This window comes from Manduca sexta, chromosome 1 (assembly GCF_014839805.1).
Source record: "Manduca sexta isolate Smith_Timp_Sample1 chromosome 1, JHU_Msex_v1.0, whole genome shotgun sequence".
Taxonomy (NCBI): Eukaryota; Metazoa; Arthropoda; class Insecta; order Lepidoptera; family Sphingidae; genus Manduca; species Manduca sexta.
The window spans coordinates 4,107,140-4,123,436 of record NC_051115.1 but is presented as its reverse complement, the minus strand read 5'-3'; the positions used below and the strand labels follow the sequence as shown (position 1 = coordinate 4,123,436).

At 34.1% G+C, this 16,297-nt stretch overlaps 1 protein-coding gene across 2 annotated transcripts in view; it reads left to right on the top strand.

The window, feature by feature from the left end:
- Nucleotides 1–652: 652 nt before the first annotated feature.
- The window catches only part of LOC115454508 (M-phase inducer phosphatase), a 48,658-nt gene continuing 33,013 nt past the window's right edge, over nt 653–16,297 (top strand). Inside the window, exon 1 of one of the 2 annotated variants that reach the window (XM_037441643.1) lies at nt 653–821. In XM_037441643.1, the coding sequence (XP_037297540.1) occupies nt 778–821 (44 nt within the window). In that variant the 5' untranslated portion in view covers nt 653–777. The remainder of the gene's footprint in view (nt 822–16,297) is intronic. The other variant, XM_037441595.1, reaches the window with a different exon arrangement.

Here is a 16,297-nt window from a genome sequence, read left to right as displayed (position 1 = left end):
TAATCAGGTGTACGGATTGCAGTACAGTTGAATCGATCACAATGACTGAACGAAACACCAGATTTAGTACGTAGTACATTTATATCGATGCGAGGCCATAATTAAGATGGCGTTGGCTTGGGTCTTATTAATAAACAGATTAGCTAATTATTATTCGGTGCTAAAAATGGCTTGCGATACGAATTACTCAACGTTGATTCATAATCAAATCACGTTTAAAATATAATAAGAACCCTTATTATGCTCTACCGAAATAAAAGGCATGGTTTAAAAATTATTATATGGATAATTTTAAATTAAAACGTTTAATAAAACATAAAATCGTATTACTATTGTTAATGTAAATGTTTACATAGGTAATATAATATTTTGACGAATTAGTAATAAAAATATAAATGCCTGAAAAGATTTGGCCCGTACATAGACAAAGCCCTAAATTACCTTAAAAGCTATTTCTATCTCGGAAAATATACAGTGTATTTTCAAAAAATAAGAATTAATGTTAGTAATTGTTTACAAAAATCGTACTAATCTCTACAAAATCTTTACCTACCTTTTTATAAATTCTACCAAATCTACCGTAATAGTAGAATCTAGCGAGTCCCGCTATCCCGAGGGCGATTGACAAATGTTCTCATTCCGCACTCGGCAGTCCGTCGCCGGCCGCCAGCGTGCGTGGATGTACTTCAGACTGTATTAAAATCAGCTGTGCTATGTTTTAAATCTAATGGACGCGTGATTTTGTGTTATTTTTTTAGTGCCATAGACTGTGACAAAATGTGGGAGAATAAAAATTGTGAAGCAAACTGCCAGTGTTCCGGGTGAGTTCTATATTCAAAAATTCATAAAAATATATTCAAATCTATTTATTATGTCAGTTAAAATATTGAGTTCTATATTCATAATTGCGAAAAAATAACGTGAAACGCCTTTGGAACGCTAATTTATTGAGATTGCGTGGTTAAAATTGTTATTTATGAATGAAACATAAAAGCATAGAGTGCAATGGATACGGTACGAAACCAAATAGGTAATTTGCATAGAGTTCGAATAATATTTCCTTCGTCAAAATAGTATTAAAATCTTTTATTTTTACGCATATTTTTAATATATTTTATAAAAATGAATCTTACACATTGTGTTCTTTTCTTGTGTGGAACGATATTTTAGCTTTAAATTGTATTTAAAATGGTTATTAAGTGTTAATTATTAGCTTATAATATGTTAATAACACTGCAATTGTTTTAAAAACAAATGGATATTTCGTTATGCAATACCCGTTAGATAATATTTAAAGTCAAACTTAACGACTTTTTTGACTTAGTCTTAAACTGCTGCCACTGAAGCATAGATTTTCATTTTTGTTTTTTAAGATTTAGGTATATAAATAAAACGATAAATATTTAAAAAAGGAATCAGGTAATACTGGCTGGTAAGATGGAACTTTTATCAACTTGCTTGGTGAGGCTGTAAAAACCAACCTTCTTGCCGCGTTTCTTGCAAAGGCTGTATAACATTCCGCCTAAAAACTAGAAATACGACGTGTTAGGATTTTTGCAATTTTGTCCGTTATTTTTGTAAATTGCCACGTCATAGCCACGAGGGTCCCTGAACTCTGAAACTTTGTAATTATTACTTAGTTTTCTAACAAATTATAGCCAAAAACTATAAAATAACTGCCCCAGGAACTCGTAACATTAAATTACATTTTAAGTATGACGTAATATCATTGCTGATACATATCTAAAAATAGGAATATATTTACGACTTCAAATATACCAAACTATACATCATAGTAATGTTTTTATCTAGTATACCAGTTCACTGTTACCATACTTAGTTGATAGAAATCATGTGTATTACAGCATGCATTTTAGCATTTGTATTTGGAATAACGGCCTATATTCAATTTGTGACTTAAAAATAAGGCTTTATGTTCCAGGAGCATCTTTTTTGTGAATTATATTCTTGATTTAACTTCTTTCTATGGATTATGACTTACTGGAGTTCGAATTATGTGGGAACATAGTCCTATTGAACCATTTTGATCTTAATTTGATTTCATAGTGTGTGGGCGTCAGTCTTTACATTAAGTTACGATGCATAACTGGATAATATACTGCCAATTTCAAACGGCGTTTTCATTATTATCAACAGTAGTAAGAGTGTGAATATAATTTATACATACTAGTAATTTGCTTTATTTTCTATTAATTATTGCTTGTATATTTCCCTTAAAAACCAATAAATAAATACATGGTCGGAGAAGGACAAAAGAAATAGGTAGGTAATACCTTATAGTCGAATTTCGGCAACGGCTTATCTCAACGGAGATCAGCAGGAGATATTATAGTGCACGAGTGTGTGCAATACACAAGCACTCTCTGTTCCTTCTCATAGTCAGGTGAGACGACATGACCGGAGAGAGATCAGCGGGAGATATTATAGTGCACGAGTGTGTGCAGTACACAAGCACTCTCTGTTCCTTCTCATAGTCAGGTGAGACGACATGACCGGAGAGAGATCAGCGGGAGATATTATAGTGCACGAGTGTGTGCAGTACACAAGCACTCTCTGTTCCTTCTCATAGCCCGGTGAGACATAATAATTAACATCTCGTGTCTCAAGCGAGCGCAGTAGTAAGTAAATACTTTGTAATTAGGTGTTGATGTTTCTACTGTTTATGGATCGTATCGCTTACCATCAGGCGAACGGCAAGCTCGTCTGGTCGTTCAAAGCAATTGTTGCTTGGCGGCTGAAATAGTAGCTTCCCAGCCGTTTTACATACAGGAGGAATACTTAGCGTCTAGCGAACTGTTTACCTTCGTACCTACTCTAAATGAACCTAGTAGATAGGTAGATTACCAACATTGCGAGTTCAAGTTTCGCGTTGCGGTTGGTAAGAACAAGTTTTTTTGTTATTTCCCACGGTGTTTGTTGCGAGAGGATGTGGATTTTATTTTATAGTGTCATCGGATATTGTTATTAATTTTAGATTTGTACATTTGACGTAACCTCTTTGGTGTCAAAAGGCCATTTTTATGTTAACCCGGATTGCCTGCGTCACCTAAATGTTTTCATTTGTACAATTTATCACAGAAAAATACATATGAATGATCCACAATATAATGTACTTATTCTACGTGACAAATCTTTACACGTGTACAACAATATTGGCTAAATATTTTTTTGTCTAACAGAAATTTTAAATCACATATAAATTTATATAAGTAATAAATGCAAACTTAAAATCTTTTAAAATTACAAAATTACAACTTAGTCTAATTAAATTAATATATTAAATTTAATACAAATTAGCAGAGGTACAAAATTATTCAGATTGTTATTGCTTTAATGAAACACATTTTAAAACTAGACAACTCTAATGTTTTCAAATCCAAAAATAAGTTTGTCGTTCCATTGTGAAGGAAATTCTAAGGAATTTCTACTGGGAATCGATTTGAATTTCGAATGCGACGTTTCATTGTATTAGGCAAGATAGGTGTATGAAACCTTATTAGTAGAGTTCTGGTTCTACGGCGAATAAATACTAAGGAATGTTTATAGTTCATTTGAATTTCGAATGCGAAGTCTAATTACGGCCAGGTTTGAAACCTCCTTAGTGGAGGCTCAAAAAAGGTACAATAGAGAACGAATACGTAAGAAAAAGATTTAATCCTAAACACATTTCATAACCTCAAATCCATACAAAGGATGGTCATTACGTCACCAACCTTGAAACGGCGGCGAGACGTCGACCTCTAGTTTTTGTTGTCTATGGCCGGCGGAATGGCGCGAAAGTTTTCCGTTTCGTTTGAAACGAGAGTGAGAGCTATCTCTAGTTACCATAGCTACGATTTGCGCGGGAAATGTTGCAAAATTTTTATTTTTTTATCTGTATTTTATGAAAGTTATTGAGTCAATAAAAACAATATTACTTTTCGCCATACTGCATTTACAACGCGTATACAAGCGTTGTTCTATACTTTCTTGTCCAAGCATTCCACTTTAAAGGTTCTTCGCATTCTGTTAGCTTAGATATAGTGAGGAAGGCACGTAATAAGGGATAAGTAGATCCTCATTATTAGACTTACTTCCATGTCTGGCCGGATGAAAAACATCCTTGGGCAAAAAAAAATTCGTTACAAAAAATATAGTCGTCTCGCTCACCAAACGCGATAGAAAAGGACATGGGAGGAAGCGTACACTATTCTATGAATTGTAAATGAGACTGGAATTAGTTTCATTAATGCTAAATCGGTTATGTTTCTGTCAATAAGGTCATGGGAACGAAAAATGTAAAATCTTTAACCAATTTGATAAAACAAAGCTATAATAAATTGTCATATGTTTTGATCGCTGACTTGCTAGTATTTCACAGTTGAAAGATTGTAAACACGAGTATTTGATATAAATTTCAACTTTGTTACACGTTCCTAAGAAAGACAGACAAACAAACGGACAACAAACCTAAATGAGTAACGCAGAAACTAAAAAAACGTCATTTCAAGGGATTTCTAAGCTTAAAATTATAGGCTTTGTTAATTTAAACTATTTTTTGGATTCTATCGCGGTTTTTATATCCAATTGTCTCCCGAAGTTTCGAAGCCTGCGGCTTGCTTACGGAGGGGATTGACTACGTGACCACGAGACTGCAAAGTCTTCGAAACGTCGAGAGACAATTATTTATTAACTAGTTGACCCGACAGACGTTGTCCCGTCTTAACTATGAATTTGCGGCGCGCATTCTGTCAATCGCTGACAGTTATTACAAACAATTGACAGTTAAGTATATAAAATAATATTTTCGTTAAGTTTTCTTAAATTTTCTAATTTTCCGATTTGTTATCGCAGCAATGCTCCGTCCTTAGATAAGTAACGTCTACGAATAAGGGGGTAAGTAGCTATATTTTGTATGTCAACATTTTCGATTAAACACAGTATTAAAATCGTACTTTCTTAACGTCCAGACGGATTCTCGGTCCAAAAGATCTCTATCCTTCATCAAAAGACCTCTAGACTCGTCACAAGCCCGTAACCCCAGCTATGGGCAAAGCTTATCTACTGAATAATTTGAGACATATGTCGAACGTCACGGCTCGTGAGTAGGGGCTCAGGTACATTTGGGCTGGCCGTTTGATACCCGATAAGATATAGAAATAATACATTTTACTTATTTGACTAAGTAATAATTTGTATTCACTTCCAGGTTTACACTTAGACTCGAGTTCTTATATTATGAGATCCGCACATAACACGCTGTCAAAACTACACTAAAGTCAGGTGTACAGATTGCAGTACAGTTGAGTCGAATACAATGAGTGTTCGCCAGATCTAGTACGTAGTACATATATATATATGATCTACCTACATTTTACAATTATACAAAATAAAACTGGTGTTAGGTCTCTCATATGTGAGAGTCCGTCTGGGTAGGTACCACCGCAATGTCTATTTCTGTCAAGCAGTATGTAGTCACCGTTGTGTTCCGGTTTGAAGGACATTGTAGCCAGTGTAACTACTGGACATATAACATCTCATGTCTCAGACGAGCGCAGTGGAATACCAAACACTTAGTAATGCAAGGTGTTGGTGTTACTACTGTTTATGGATCGTATCGCTTATCAGGCGAACGGCAAGCTCGTCTCATCATTCAAAGCTATAAAAAAATCATTTCTCGAGTGGTGTCGGTTTGACGCCCAAAGCTCATCAAACTTCGTATTTTATTGGTCGTTTCGCAACAATATTGACTACAATTATTAGGAAATTATATTGAAAAATACATTAAATATAATAGAGACATAAACAATATAGAAAAACAACGACAATAGGAATACGGGCGCATTGTTGCATAGAGGACCGCGGTCGTAAGAACTTTTTGTACTCTATGGTTTCAATATGGCGAATAACTCACTAAAACTCGTAATATTATGTATAATTATAATTAAACAGTAGAGTATTCATATTTTGTTATAAATACTACAAATTTTGATGTAGATTTCATAATGTTAATCTAAATTCTGATGTTTATTATGCAGTATATAGTAGATATACTATCACTAAGCTATGCTTTTGGCTTTGTCCGTTTTAGGAATAAAAATGGAGTCTTTAATATTTTGATAAAGTACGAGATCTATTTGAGTGCCAAATTCAGATCCGTACTGCGCTTTTGGAGTTTAGTTTTGACGAACATCTTTACATATTTTCGTATAATAAGTATCTATTAGTAAGATTTATTTACAGGTCTGTGCAATCATCGTATCGTGTATATTGTGTCTTGCAAAGGATTGCGTAATGCTAATAATATGAATGAACCAGCCCCTCCTATGTAGATTTGGACAGGTATTTCCTATTCCAAATTCATAGACAATGAATGTCTGACATTTGACATTTACACCAAGCGGTCAATGACTAGCTAATTTATGGTAATTATTTATTTTGAAATTCTATTTTATATTGGCCGTATGAGTTTAGTTATCTTCGGTTTAGATCAACATAGAAATTAAAAAAATATTAATACGCATGTTTTTTTAATTTGGAATGTTATTTTTTTTAAATTATACCGCGTTCGGCACATGATCTAAGTTTCATAAAGTCAATAATTCGGACTACAATGCTCACACTAATAACAAAATATGGCGGCTGCAAATTGTAATAACTATTGCGATGGTACATGTAGTCGGAAACTCATACGAGACATAGTCTTACAATACATTACTCTTTGTTGTACATACATTATAAACAAATATAAAAGGACACAAACCCAAAATTATTCTTAAAACAGAAACAGGATGCATAAGTCTTAGTTGTTAGTAACATTAAAATGCACACTTATACAAAAATGATTTTATTTTTCTTTCCGCTTTGTTATTTTAGCCATCACGCTTTTATCTCCAACAACTTTTTTCGCTGTTCCGTCTTTTTTTTTTATTTGGCTAGTGTATAGCAATACCTTAAACTGATTTTGAAAAAGCTACAGTTTCTTGCCCGTCTCTGGTGAGAACTGTACTGGTGGTAGTTAATATTGACGGAATCTAAATAACATTTTACAGGTTCAAATAAATTACTTCATTTCTTTTCATATAAGGCATAACTGATTCCAATCCGATACCAAACAACAACATCAGGATTTGAACTCATGATCTCGGCGATGTCGCAATACTAAGCTATCGAAGCACTCGCTTAGTAAATAGACAAAAAGCCCAGTACCAACGTACCGTCACATATCGCTACCCACCCCCGGATGTACCCATCTGTTGGGGTCAACGGCCAGGGTGGCATCGATCGGTAACCGTCACAGGGTTGCTATTGTTTTGGCAATCATCGTTTTAAGGCTATGATTTTTGATCTAGTGGCCATTTTGTTCATTTAGGACGGATTCTCTAGGATTAAAGAATAATATTGCAGTATAATAGGAACACTATGAAGTAGGCATTACATAAGTTCATTCCTGTATTTCTTTTAATGCCTAAATAGATTTGAAAAAAGAATACCATTTAATACCACAAACAAAATGGTAGTTTAACAAAAACTACACAAAAAAATTACTGGCTATTTACGAATTCCAAATTTAAAAAATTATCTTTTCATATATTTTTAAAAAGTTTCGAACGTGGCTATGCTTATTGTATTTGTACCACAAGTTCAATACCAAAAAGGCGGAGTCTAAAGTTTGGACAATAAATAAAACCGCGAAAGCAATTTGCGAAATTCACTTAAACTAATTATTTTACTTGCCGAACTCATTGTGCGTATAGAAAGTCCAACAAAGCGGACGATTTGTGAAAATTACAACATTTAGAGCTTCACACGCGATCACGACTTCAAAAGGCGAGGAAATTGTAGACTACCCTTTTGTCGCGTTTCCACCCGTCTTTTGGTTGAGAAATAAATTACCACAAACTGAATTTTTATCCCGAAAAGTACAGGACTTTTCTGGAAAAGGTCTTACAATTCAGGAGTTCTATTGTTCCTGGTCAAAGACCTGTGCCATAAGACAGGTAAAACTATTTTATTTTTACATACAATAGTTTTATTCCGCATATAACTGTACCCAATCGATATCGCCCTTTCCAGCACCCTTATACCACTCTACACTGCATTACAGTTCAAATCACTACGCAATAGGGTTTAATTTCCCCTATACCTTGATAGAGCAGGTGGTGCTTCCCCTATCAAACGTTTTTCAAAGCGAAAAGCAACTGTCGTATCGATTTTCTTTCTAGGACCATTTTCGTTGACCCCTCTGGTGTATGATGGCCTGTATTGTAGAGAGGTCATGTGATATTTTTGATTGGTTGTGCTATTTTCGCGTCATAACCGCAGTTTTATTTATCACTCATGAATTAATCTAGCGAATGCAAGTACTTGCATTGTTTCTTATATTTGTGTTTGAATGAAAAATAAACAGTAAAATTATTTAGTACACAGATAAAAATATTAAAAAAACTTACTTTTGCCCGCGACTCCACTCGCGTAAAATATTTTCCCGATATAAAAACTAGTAATGGCGCTCTCTATTAGTGAAATAAATTTCAAAATCGATTCGGTAGTTTCTGAGATAAGCTCTTTCAAACTCTTCAGCTTTATATTATAGTATAGTTTCAAACTGTACAGAGAACTTTGATACATGCGAAGTTGCATGTTGAAGTCATACTAACATCTTATATTATTACTTATTGTAATGGCCGATATTCGGTGAATATTTTACCATAATCTCATATTGTAGTTAGACCTCTATAATACAAGCTAGATTCCCACAAAAAGATCTTATAAAAACTATAAAGGCGTTTTAACCACACAAGCGAGGTAGGTAATTTCAAAAAAAGAACTACGAAGCATAGATAATCACTAGCGCGTTTGAAAATGGAACGTAATGGTCGCCATCAGCGGTTAGGGACGGGTCGGTAACGTCTTTTTTTTTCTACATAGCACACTGCTTGTATGTAGGCGGATGAAAGTTCCCGAATGAGGTCTATAGCTTTTTATTGCTTCAAGAATTTTATTTAATTTATTTAAAAATGGCAAATCAAATTATGAAGCGATAGTACCTCAATAAATAGCAAACTCAAACACACTACATACAACTACTATCCAAGGTATATGAAATCTATCACAATACGTCTACACTCATTTAACTACACGCATTATACACCCACACTCAGACCCAAATTTATAAAACCTTGCATTGATATTTCACACTTTTATTATAATATGTAACGCGGTATGTAGGGACCGAAGTATAGTTTTTGTCTTTTGATCTCAATTTAATATTATTAGTATGTTACCTAAGAGTTATTTGTCTTAGCTCATAAGGAAAATTGTATTTTTGGTAAATTTGATAAATAAATAAAATATAGCGAGGTGGATTAAGTCCCAAACCTTCTCCATAGAGCCAAGTTCCTGCGTTGGATAATACAGGGCTGATATTATCATTTAACCATCAAGAATTCTTACATAAGTTAAAACTTATCAGATCTTCCAATCTTGGTAACCTTTACTCCTAATTCGTGACTTGTAAGAGAGAGAGCTTAGAATATTCAAAATGTAGATACGCCGTACTCTCAAACGAAAAACTCTTGCGCACACATGACATTGGCTTGTGAAAAATATGATGATATCGAAAACTGCTAGCAGTGGCGGAGCGCGACATTTTCCAAAACGAACCCGACTACATATAGGTACTAATATAAATGTTTTGCAACTCGTTCTAATGGTAATGAAATTTTCCATACGTTACAAAAGTCGGCAGGAATCGACTTATACGTATAACGTACGTTCGCCACTAAGAGCTAGTATTTCTCATTTAAACAATAAAACGTCCCAAATAGGACAATTGTGATTCTTAAGATAACCCGTCGAATCTACTGTAAAACATCGTTGCCTCGACTCTCAATGGAGCCGGTTCTTGTGTGTGGGTGCGGCGGCATGGGTTTAGGAAATGAGGTACATAGCATCGTTATAGTCACGCCTTTTTCCCTTTTCTGGGGTAGGCAGAAGTACACTTTTTTATATTGACGAGACGAGCATGCCACTTGTGTATAACAATACAACCACCTATAAATATTAGCAACATAGAGACCGCTCAAATATTACGTAACGCAATTTTTGAAGATTTTTGATCCTACCACCCCACCATGTAACGCATTGTAACGTTTTACAAGAACACCCCTTCCCCCCAAATTGCGCTACGTAATACTTGAACGGCCCCTTACAGAACTTGGAGTTACAAACTGCGTGACATTACGCTCATCTGAGACATAAGATGTTAGCTCTTAGATCCCAAATGGGCTTATTTACAAGACATAATTCTAGACTCCAGGCTAAGGGTAGCCGAATATTGCCCGACTAAGGGGTTTAAAAAAAAGCTGCGATAGCCTAGTTGGTTGTGGAACGGACTGCCGAGACGAATGTCCGCAGGTTCAAATCTCAAGGGCACACACCTCTGACTTTTCTAAAATCATGTGTGTATTCTTTGTGAATTTATCGTTCGCTTTAACGATGAAGGAAAACATCGTGGGGAAACCTGCATACCTGAGAAGTTCTTTATAGGAATTTCGATGGTGTGTGAAGTCTACCCGCATTACAGCGCGGTGGACTAAGGCCTAATCCCTTTCAGTAGTAGAGGAGGCCCGTGCCCAACAGTAGGACAGTATATAATACAGGGCTGATATTATTATTATTAAGGGGTCTAACCTGAGACGGTAGTTTATAATACAAGTATGCAACCGAAAAGTCTGAAATAAATTCAATTCATACCATATTTTCTAAATTCTGAATTGAACAATCCCTTAGTTACTTACTAAATACGATTTTTTTTAACAATCTGAGCAAATTATTGATACGTATTTTTCTTTTTTTTCGTGTGAATATTTTAATGTAAGGCTTGAAGGATTTTAGCGAGCGGAATCTAAAAAAGGAAATTGTCTTTGATTTACCTTGCCTTTGACATTGGCACGCTACATTCTGGTTTAAAATTCATAAAGCGTTACTTGCCGATTAAAACGCGCACGTCCATCTCTATGATCTAATAGGAAATGACGTCATCCGAAAAAGCTTTTATTGTCTACGGGTCCTCGTTTACGTGAAGGTATTTTTGTAATTGCCATTTTTTTGCTTTTTTAACATAACATAATTTGTATAAAGTTTTTGTGGAGTACTTATTTGATAATTACGAAAAAGTAAAAAAAAATACGCTGAAACTTTTTTTTATCGAAATATTTACTGAAACAGTGCCTAATTTTTTTTATAATTAAAAACGACTTTTTTTCTTATATCAGTGAAAATATCACTTTTTTTCACAATTTTCCCAACCACACACCTTCACATAGCAAAAAAAAAATACGTTAAATAACAGTTATAACAGTTATTTTCACAAAAAAACGTTAACTAACTCTAACAAGCGATGCAGTGTTTGTGAAACACTTAGCAGTTACGGTTGAATACATACACATGGTCGGCCGTTGAAAATATTACATATTTCTAACTTTAGCATGTGAAATATTAATATTGTACTTTAATGTTGTTTTTTTTTTAGTTATATCTCTGTAAAAAATATATCAAAGAAAACCGCATTAAAATCGGTGAAGGTTTTTAAAAAAACGTTATTTTGTAATCGGAGTTAGAGGATTATTATTTGAAAACATTTCTGAAAAATATCTATTTTTAAATAAATTATGAGTTTCCTTATATATATTTAACTTGAAAAATAACAAATCGATTTCCATGAAATTTCACGGACAAAGGCAACTTTTTATCCCGGGAAAATATATAGCGGGACTTCTATTCAGGCAAAAGTCTTTCACGCAGGCAAAGCTGCGCGCAAAAGGTATTAATAAAAAAAAACTACAAATCTTTCTAAACACCAAATATAGAATTGCGAAACTCGTTCTGTTTTCATTTAGTTTATTTACGGATCGGTTAGTTTCGTCGCGGGAGTCGAACCTGCGTCTCACACCCGATTACTCTCCCGCCGCGTCCACAATTTGTTTTCAATTACGTTTTTTATAACTTATAGTAGACGTATATAGTGAAAATACTTATACTTCAAAATTATTAAGTAGGCAATACTTAGAAAGTTGTGTTTTGTTATTAATTTATAGAAATACGGTTCAAAATTGATAATTAAAAGACAATTATTAAAATATGATTTCACGAAATATTACACTGTAGCCGGTGTAACTAATGGACATAATAAGACTTAACATCTCATGTCTCAAGCGAGCGCAATGGAATGCCAAAGAATAATTTGTAATTCAAGGTGTTGGTGTTTCTACTGTTTGGTCGTATCGCTTACCATCAGGCGAACGGCAAGCTCATCTCGTCATTCAAAGCAATAAAAAAATCCCTTAATTACATTAAAACCTCTGTAGTATCGGAGAAAGTCCGGCACACATCAAAGTCCTTAATAAAAAAAAAAACAATCACAGATAATTAGACACATGTTACTATGCACCTTTACCAACGGTGATTTCAAATTTCGAATCTCGATCCGAACGTCCGTTAGAGTTTGAATATGGAACGGGATTTGATTTTCGTAACTTTGTAAATAGAAAGCTTGTTGACTCTGGCCAATGACTCTTGGGTATGCAGATAAGTGCTAGAGTACGTACTTGTATGCGTTCTTTGGACCATCTTATTGTGTAACAACATTTTAAGTAACTCAAAAACTAGTTTTATAAAATACTAGCGACGCGCCCCGACTTCGCACGGGTACAATATTTCTCCACTATTTAATGGATGTTATTATACATATAAACCTTCCTCTTGAATCACTCTATTAAAAAAAACCGCATCAAAATTCGTTGCGTAGTTTTAAAGATTTAAGCACACATAGGGACAGAGAAAGCGACTTTGTTTTATACTATGTAGTGATTACTGTAGAATTATTACATTGAGATAAAAGTTACAAGAAAGAGTGACTGAAAACATTAATTGAACACAAATCAGCGAATTTGGAATTCATTTTTGGTCCTTTATTTTTTTTATTGTTTTGAATAATGAGACTAGCTTGCCGTTCGCCTGATGTTCAGCGATACGACCAAACAGTAGAAACACCAACACCTTGAATCATAAAGTATTGTTTGGTATTCCACTGCGTTCGCTTGAGACATGAGATGTTAAGTCTTACGTCCAGCAGTTACACTGGCTACAATGTTCAAACCTACAACAGTGACTACACACTGCTTGACAGAAATAGACATTTCCGTGGTACCTACCCAGGCGGACTCACATATGACAGTACTACCACCAGTTCAAAGAAATAGTAATTAAAATTTTTGTCTTATTCTTTTACACAGCAAACTAGCCCTTTCTTCCAGTATGTTAAAAACTTTCATGTTCTAGAAGCTATACTGCTTGTTAAGCTAATTCTTTGGATATTTAAAAAGTACTTTTAAAAATGTTTTTATTTATGTCTCAAAGGAATGAGCGAGAATAGGTGTCATAATTACGTAATATATAGGGATTTGATAATTTCAATTGTTTTTTTTTAGTGCAATCTAGATTAAGTACTAATCCTAGCTATAATAATTATTATATGTTTCGATTGTATTGTGTGTCTTCAATAAAATAAAAAATAATTTTGTCATAAAAAAAGAGGTAAGTAATTATTTCATTATTCGTTTAGATTTTGTTTTAACAAAAATTGGAGAAAAAGAATTCAAATACAAATTAAAGCTAGTTTTGAACGTTATGATTTAACAAATTGTATAAAATATTTAAAAATATTGTCTATGCCTAGACAAAAATAAGTTCTAAATTCAAACATCCTCGTCCATGGTGCGAGAGAGACGCACGGCCGTTAAACAGGTTGTTTTTTTGTCGAGATTTGGTCCCGACATGGGGACTTTGACCTCAGGGGCCTTGTACCCCAATTCTTGTCTTTGAATGTGGAACTAGATTGGGTTCGATCCTTAGATCAGAAGCGATGATCAGTCATTTTTAAATAAAAGGATTGCTCTCTAGCGTCGGTATGTACTACGTACTAGATTTGGCGTTCCGAACATTCACTGTGTTCAACTGAATTGAACAGCAATCCATTCAAACTGACTTTAGTATGATCAATATTGAGTGGTTGTGTGCGGAGTGGCGCTCATGATATAAGAACTCGATTCTAAGTGTAAACCTGGATTTGATTAAAAAATATTAGTCAAATAAGTAAAATTAATTGTTCAAGTGAATAAATAGGTTATAACAGTGACGTTTTGGTCGCCATTTTAGTTCATATTTTGAACAAATAGTTTATATGGATGTTCGTGTCTATAGAATATACGTTAATGCTCTCTAATCCCTATGGGTTTTAATGAAATGTGGGTGTCGCAGCTCTGCGTACCCTGGAAAAAGATGTGCTTCTAGTTTAACGATTCTTATATATACTGAATCGGAGACAGTGATAGGACATAAGACGGAATACACTTGGCGAAAAGTGTGTGCTTTGGTTGCGGCTCTGCATACCTCTTCGGGGATGAATGCGTGATGTTGTGTAAAAGGTCTAAAAGGTCATGTTGTTAGCAATTGATACTTTGACCTACTATTAAAATTCATTGTTAGAACTCGACGCATCATATATTTTTTGTTTATACGTTGTTGTTTTTTTAACATTTATATGTTATATCGAGGTCCATTTTGGACAATTTCACCCGTCGCTACTGACAGAAATACGGGAACCGGTGCGATATCTCGTATAAGACTATTATTAAAGGTATCCCACATTGTCTCTGGTTATAAGGAAACGAAACTGTGTCACGTTGATAGATAAATTGCTGTTTCCGATTGTCACTGGTAAGGGAACAGACTGAAGAAATCAGTAACGAGGTTCTTGTTCTGTTTCTGTAACCGCTGTATTCTATACGTATAAAACAAAGTCCCCTTTGTCTGTATGTTATCGATTTTCTCAAAATCTACTGAACGGATTTTCATGAAATTTGGTATGGAGATAGTTTAAGACCCTGGGAAGGTTATAGGCTACTTTCTATCCCGGGAAAATATATAGCAGGACATATAACATACCTCGTGTTTATGATAATAGGAATTGAAATAAAAGTAATTTTTGTAATTAATCGTGGTTTTATAAATTATATATTTCTTTCTACTAGGGAGAAAATTATAATAAAAATCCGCGATATAATTCCAAAAATACCTTAAAAAAAATAAAAAAAATTCTTTATTTATCACATAGACGAACAAAGTTGCACTTATGATACGCCAAAACGATTTATAAGAATAATTATTAATATTTTTAAACAACAATTACAATTACTTATATAACTATGAACATTTTAAATTAGGGATAAAATTTATAATGAAAACAAGGTACAAATCGAAGTATCCAGCTCGGGCTGGCAAGTAGGGGGAAATAGAAGGCTAACGCGTCGCGATCCTCACCGGCGAGGACATGAGCTCTAACCTAGCTAACCTACCTTTCACTAGCTATCTAGCTACCTTTATTTAAATGTCTAACATTCGCGTAAACATAAGAAATTACAACAGAAATTGGCATATTGAATACCATTCTACATTAATGACTAAGATGTCGGAGCGTGTCCTTTATTATATTGTGTTTACATTATCTAAGGCCCCTGAAATAGTTCACAAAACTAACTGATTTCCACAGCCTTTGTCAGCCAGTTACTGTTTATGTTGAGATAGCGCAGTGACTTAATCCAAGCATGTGTTTAACTTAAGTTTAGTTAACGAGTACTGTTAGATGCTAAACTATTATTATAATTTGTTTTTAAATTGTTATATCACATTTATTTGTTGTGATAGGAATTATCAAAATTACAAAGATTAAATAACCTCTTTTATCATGGATGTCATCGTTTATTTATCAGTGATTTTGCCAATGTCTAATAATAGCAGATTAAAAACAAAATTAAACTATCAGATCGCAATTTTTGTCCTCTTCGAATAAATAACTATTATGTTTCGAAATTTGAATAAAGAATACACAGGTAATTGAGTTTCGTAAAAGATTGAATAATTTAAAAAATCGAACATTACAAAAAGCATAGACGATTTGAGTTCCAATTTCAAAATGGTTATTTTTTTTTAGAAAATCACGTTAAGGTTTTGCTTAGAAATGCCAAGTATCCACTCCCCAACGGATATGGTAATAGTTGTGCACGCGACAGTCCTCCCCAAGCCCTTTATTAACAACATCCTGGTATGCGACGGTTAATGACAACACACACATGTACAACGTAAACTTACGCAATGTGATTTCCTTTGGCTCTTCACTGTAGCCTAGTTTGTTACTCTTGTAAACTAATAAACCGCTTTTAGGGTATTTAATATA